The sequence below is a fragment of the Phoca vitulina genome, unplaced genomic scaffold (genome assembly GCF_004348235.1).
Source record: "Phoca vitulina isolate PV1807 unplaced genomic scaffold, GSC_HSeal_1.0 scaffold1861, whole genome shotgun sequence".
NCBI classification, from domain to species: domain Eukaryota; kingdom Metazoa; phylum Chordata; class Mammalia; order Carnivora; family Phocidae; genus Phoca; species Phoca vitulina.
In genome coordinates, this window is record NW_022591548.1 from 1 (window position 1) to 6,269 (window position 6,269).

A 6,269-nucleotide genomic window follows, 5' to 3' on the forward strand; every position below is an offset into this window, starting at 1 on the left:
GGCGGGCGGCGGGCGCGCGGGGGGCGGCGGCGCCCGAGCGGACACGAGCCGGCCAGCAAGCAGCCGCGGCGGCGCCGCAGGACGAGCGCCCAGGTAGGCGGCCGGGGCGGGGGGCCGGGCCCTGCCGCACCCCACCCGCGAGGCCCGCGGGGCCCTCTCCCCGCGCGCCCCTCCTTTGTCCTAGCCCCACCCTCGCGGCCGCGGGGCTCGGCCCTCCTGCTCCCGGCGACCACCCCCCCGCCCGCGCCCGGACCCCCCCCCCAGTCCGTGGAGCCCCGGCCGCGCCGCCCTCGGCGCGCCCACCTTGGACAGCTCCCCCTGGGCGCCCCCCCGCCCCCGCGGTACTTGCCGCGCGCCCCTCGCCAAGCCAGCCCCTCCCCCCAGGCCCGCCGCAGCCCCCTCGCTGGGTGGGTCTACCCCGCTCAGGCAGAGCCCCCTCCGCGAGGGGCCCCTCCACGAGGGTCCCTGGGCTCGTCTTCCCGCGGAGCACCCGCTCAGCCTCCTGCCCCTCAGGGCGAGCCAAGCCCCTCACCCAGGAGCCCCTCCCTTGGTCGGGCCCTTCCCCCACCACCGAGATCCTCCGCTGGCCAAGGGAGCCCGTGGGCTGGTCCCCTGAGCGTGCCTCCCCTCCCTCAGGCCCCCCGTCATCCAGCCCCTCATTAGTCAGGTAGTCCCTAGGTCAGACCCCTCCCCCATGCAGTTAAGCGGTGTTTGAGTGTGTGTGTGTGTTTGTGTGTGTCCGGGGCCCTCCCCTGGGTCCGAGGCCTGTTCTCCTGGCCCCCGGGAGTGTCAGGGAGGGCTACCTTGCATAGGAGGAGGACCCTGGGCTGTGTAGCCAGCCAGGGCCCAATTCAAATCCTGCTCCGCTCTGCCACCTTCCTGCTCTGTGACCTTGAGCCAGGGCCTCCCCCCTCTGAGCCTCGGTGCCCGCGACCCCCTACCCCCACCCCACCGGAGGTGAGGGTGGGATTCAAACAGCACCAGGTAGGTGCCTGGCATGGACTTGGGGGTTAGTGAACGGGGGTTCCTACTCCCGGGACTCAGGCCCCAGCAGGGCTGCTCCTGGAGGACGTCCTGCTGCTGATGGGCCTGGAGTCCTGCCAGGGGGTCTGCACCCAGAGCAGGGCAAGAGTGGTCTGGGTCCCCGACCAGCCATGGTGGTGCCTGGCTGCACACTCACGTGCCCCCTCTCAGGGTGCCCACCCAGGGAAGGGCAGAGCCTGCAGAGCTGGGCACCCCTCGCCACCCCCCACCCCCAGCTTCCTCCCGATGCTGAGGACTGCCATGCATGTCGCCAACATGCCTAGTGGTCTACGAGGAGTTAGTACTGGTAAGCGTGCACAAGTGTGCCTGGCACGGAAGTGGGGTGTGTGTCTGCTGTTACTTTGACCGTCCTGCCTCTGGCACACCTGGTACTTTGGGTCCTTCAGAACCCGCCTTCACAGCCCATTGCCAGCCAAGTGCTTTACACCCTGAGCCCTCGTGACTGAGAGTTATGATTGTCCATCTTTACCGAGGGCCCCCGGGCGCCAGGCTCCGGGCTTTATCCAGCTTCTCTAGTGCTTGTCCCAGCAACTTGTGGAGCAAGGCAGTGCGACAAAACCAAGGCTCGGGGACCCCGACCGACCTGCCCCGGGTCTCCCCGCCAGCTTCACACCACCGAGCCTTATACCCCACACACTCCCGAGGGAGGTAACTTGGTCCAGGCGCAACCTTGTGTCTCCTCCCTCCCACTGTGGACCTACCACCATAGAGACCGCTGGGAGGAAGAAGGGCAACGGTGTCCTGCTTTCCCTAAGTCAGGACGCAGATGCTGGAGACAGGCCTTCTGCCGCCCCACCCCCCGCCCCGGGCACCCCCCCCCCCCCCCCGCACTGGCAGCATTTCAGGAATTGCTGTGCTGTGTGACCTCAGGAGGCCACTGTACCTCTCTGAGTACAGGTACTGAGAGAGAGGCTAGGAGGACGCCCTTTAGGGAGATCTGTTCCTCCAGATACAGCAGACCTTGAACCAGAGGCCATGGCAGGCCAGACTCATCTGGGGGCAGAGTGCAGGAAGTGGGCACCTTTCTCATTGGGCCCAGTTTTCGTGTTCTCACCTCTGACCTGGGATGCTCTCAGGAATCAGTGCCATGATTTGCAAATTGTGTCTCTTGGACCCTAGCATCAGGATCACGCTTACGGGGTGAGAGAGGGGAGGAGCTGTGCGGTGCACGTTCCCAGGGCCGTGGCCTGGGGCCACCAGGTTTGTCCCTTCTGGGCCCAAGAGGACAGGCATGCCTAAGACGCCCCACCACGTGGCCCCCGTGAGGTTCAAGGACCTCTGGGCTGAGGGCAGAACAGGGAGCCTGGGGTTGCTGGAGAGAGGCACCATCTCACAGAGGAGGAAACCGAGGCTCAGGGTGGCAATGCACAGCCTTGCCCAGGTCACAGAGCCAGGTCTGCTGGCTTCCAAGAGCCCATGGCCACACTGGGAAGAGAAGGAGAAGCCAGTGCAGCCTGGGGTGGGGTGGGACATGCAGGTGAGGAAGAGTTAGTGCCCCGCACAATGGCATCTCTGCTCCCCTCCCAGCCCAGAGTGCCCTGGGAACGAGCTTGGGTCCCAGACTCTGGCAGGGCGGGGAAGCAGGCAAAGGGGGCTGGCTCCAAGCCTGATGCGAGTCAGAGCTGCCAAGTCAGCCAAGTCAACCAGAGGGCCTTCCCAGGATGCCGGAGAGATGCCTTCTCCTCTGAGAAGCTGCCCCCCGAGCCATCGCCTCACCCCCCGGGGGCCCAGAGCTGTCCCCTCCTGCCTGCGGCCTTGTGCGCCTGACACTCCTCTCTGTACAGGGTCGGTCTGGGGTTCTAGCAGCTGGACGAGCCCTCCCGGCCCTGACCGCCAGCCTCCGTGTGGAAGATGCCTGAGCAGAGCAACGACTACCGAGTGGTGGTGTTCGGGGCGGGTGGCGTGGGCAAGAGCTCGCTTGTGCTGCGCTTCGTGAAGGGCACGTTCCGGGACACCTACATCCCCACCATCGAGGACACCTACCGGCAGGTGATCAGCTGCGACAAGAGCGTGTGCACGCTGCAGATCACCGACACCACGGGCAGCCACCAGTTTCCGGCCATGCAGCGGCTGTCCATCTCCAAGGGCCACGCCTTCATCCTGGTCTACTCCATCACCAGCAAGCAGTCGCTGGAGGAGCTGGGGCCCATCTACCAGCTCATCGTGCAGATCAAGGGCAGCGTCGAGGACATCCCCGTCATGCTGGTGGGCAACAAGTGTGACGAGACGCAGCGGGAGGTGGACACCCGCGAGGCCCAGGCCGTGGCCCAGGAGTGGAAGTGCGCCTTCATGGAGACGTCGGCCAAGATGAACTACAACGTCAAGGAGCTTTTCCAGGAGCTGCTCACGCTGGAGACACGCCGGAACATGAGCCTGAACATCGACGGCAAGCGCTCCAGCAAACAGAAGAGGACAGACCGCGTCAAGGGCAAATGCGTCCTCATGTGAGCCCAGAATGCCCGCCACCAGCCGGCCCATGCCTCTCCCAACTCCCCTCCTCCTCCTCCTCCAGTCCTCCGCTCCTGGCCCTCCAATCCTCCCTGCCCTCCTCCCCATCTTCTTCTCTGTCCCTCTCATCTCTTCCACTTCTCTTCCTTCACCCAGCGCCTCTGTGGGGGAGACCGAGGCCCCGGTGAGCCCGCGGCAGGTCTGGGGCTCCAGCCTGGCTCTGCCGCACGGCTCTGCCTCCCCGCCTCCGCCCCCCCCAGGCCTGTCTGCACCCCCCAAAGCCACGTGCTGGAGGTGGCCCCCTGGATCCGCACATGAGAAATTGGCGAAGCTGCCTGTTCCCGCTGGGACCGCGGACGCCGGGTCTTCCCTGTCTCTGCCCGTCTCTGTCTCTTTCCCTTGGGTGCCCCCAGCCAGACCTGCGCGTCTCCCCCATCAGATCACTGTGACCTTGCTGGGGAGGGGGAGTGGAAATGCTCATGGACCTCAGAGTTTGTTTTCCCCTTTTCGGTGTTTAACACACGCTGCCCCTGCTCCATCCTTCATGACCTCTGGCCTGTGCCCCCACCCCAGGTCCCAGATCAGTCCTCACCCCTGTCCCCACAGCCTCGGGGGGGGGGAGGCTTGCGGGATGGGTCTCAGGCCACCAGGCAATAACCACAGAACCTGCAGCAGCACCCCGCCAGCCTGGAATCCCACTCCTCACCCCGCCTGGGGATGAGGCCCGGGGTGCAGGCAGGGGAGGCCTGGGACTGGCCCATGGCCACAGCACAACTCAAGGGGACCGTCCGGCATGAACATGGGGGGCCTTCCCAGACGCGGCCTGCACAGATTGGCACAACCTGTCACCACCGAGCTTCAGGCAGGGGCACCTGGGGTGCTGGGGAGGGGGTTCCCGGGGCCCCATCCGGGGGCAGGCAGCTGGACCCAGCACCAGCAGGATCTGAGGGGAATCAAGGCAGAGATCTGCCCGGCCCATGGCCTCCCGCCAACTGTGCCCCAGAGAGGGGGGCTCTGCCCAGGAAGGTGTGTGTCCGTGAGGTTCTGAGTGCTTTCTGAGAGTGTCCAGATCGCTCTGCACTCATGGGACCCTGCGGGGCTGTCTGACAAGCACGAAGGGGAGCTGAAGGCCTGGGGTGGGGAGGTGACCGCGGGATGGTGTATTTGTGCAGACGGCCTGTGTCTAAGCATGTGTCAATACGTGCACGCGCACGTGTGTGTGTGTGTGTGTCATTCGGGTGGAAGTCTATGTCACGGTCTCTGTGTCGTAATGGTGTAGGCGGTACGTGGGGGAGGGCTGTGTGGTTGTCGATAGGACTGGCTATTTGTGTCGACGGGAACCTCTGTACCAGCATTAAGGGTGACTGTAAGTGGTCGTATTTTGGGGAGTGGGTGACGTGATTTATAGGACCGCACCTGTAAACCTGTTTGTTCTGTCTGAGGAACGCTAAGCCCGTTTGACTTTGTAGTGAGGTGGCTCTTGGCTCAAACTCTGTATCGGCCCGCGGTTGGCACCTGACAAATGACCACAAAGCCAGCCACTGGAAGCTGGACACGTTGGTCATCTCCGTCCCTGTGGGTCAGGAGCCCGGGCACGGCTTACCCGAGACTTCCACTCGGGATCTCTCGAGGCAGCGATCACAGCGCGGCTGGCTGCCGTCTCATCGGAAGGCCTGACTGGGGACCGACCTGCCCCCAAGCTCACGCGGCTGTCAGCGGCATTCGGTTTTCTGCAGCTACAGGCCCGAGGGGCTCCGTTGCTCCCCGGACGGCAGCGAGCAGCACCAGCGGCTCCTTGCCACGTGCGTGTCTCCCTGGGGCCGCTCGCAGCGTTGGGCATCCTGGGCGTGACGGAGCTGTGTGTGCGTGCTTGCGTGTCCGTATGTGCATCGGGACTGGCCTGTGTGTGTGCGGGCGCGTGGGAGGAAGGCCGTGTCGGGTCGTGTGACCACACGGGGACTGTTTGTAGGTTACGAGGGACTGTTTGTGTCCATCTTGGTAGCCGTGTGTTTGGTCCTGTCTGTGTTCGTTGACTCCACAAACGTTTCCTGGGCACACTGTGTGGGGAGGGAGCGTGTGTGTGCAAGAGCATGTCACCGCCTGGCACATGGATGGGCCCACGGAAACGCCGGTAGCATCCTGCCCGAGCACAGCTGAGCCCCTTCATCCTGTGGCAGGTCCAGGGCCCACCAGCCACTGGTGTTGCTCCCTTCCCCACCCCGGGAGCCATTTCCTGGGCCTTGCTGGGCAGGGGTCTGCAGCCCTTTCTCAGGGACACACCCTGATAGCACAATCTCCCTGGGGCCCCACCCACCTCCAGGCCTATCCCCACCCCAGGCCATGGTCCCCTGGGGGGGAAAGGGGTTCTGCAGCAGGAGGGGCCTGAGGCTGCCCCAGCTGCTGGCCCACCCTGCCTGGGCATCCCTGGTTCTGGGGACCATGCCAGGCCATGCTTGCTGTGATTTCACCCCTGCCCCTTCTCCCCCCGCATGTGGGTGCCCCCTGCCCCCCGTTGTGGGGTCTGTGTAGCATTTGCTCTAGAAATAGTCTTCCTGCAATAAAGAAATGGATCCTGCATCCCCCATCGGTGCCCTTTCTTTGGGGTCAGGGAGGGCAGCCCACCACCTGCAAAAGATAAACATGAAGGATAGGGAGGTGAGGGTTTGGGGTGAGGGATGGGGGTGAGGAGTGGGGAGAAGGTGAAGGATGGGGTGAGGGATGGGGAGGAGGTGAGGGATGGATGTGGGGGATGGAGGAGGGGAGGGATGGGGTGAGGG

The 6,269-nt window shown here is 64.8% G+C and overlaps 1 protein-coding gene across 1 annotated transcript; it reads left to right on the top strand.

Annotated features, from left to right (window-relative positions):
- The first annotated feature begins 6 nt into the window (after positions 1-6).
- Positions 7-6,068, top strand: DIRAS1 (DIRAS family GTPase 1). The gene is made up of 2 exons (XM_032399875.1): positions 7-93; positions 2,829-6,068. The coding sequence occupies exon 2, from the start codon at positions 2,896-2,898 to the stop codon at positions 3,490-3,492; it is 597 nt and encodes a 198-aa protein (XP_032255766.1). The 5' UTR covers positions 7-93; positions 2,829-2,895; the 3' UTR covers positions 3,493-6,068.
- The last annotated feature ends 201 nt before the right edge of the window (positions 6,069-6,269 follow it).

Coding starts and splice junctions, on each gene's coding strand:
- DIRAS1 (XM_032399875.1), top strand. CDS start 2,896: ATGCCTGAGCAGAGCAACGACTACCGAGTGGTGGTGTTCGGGGCGGGT.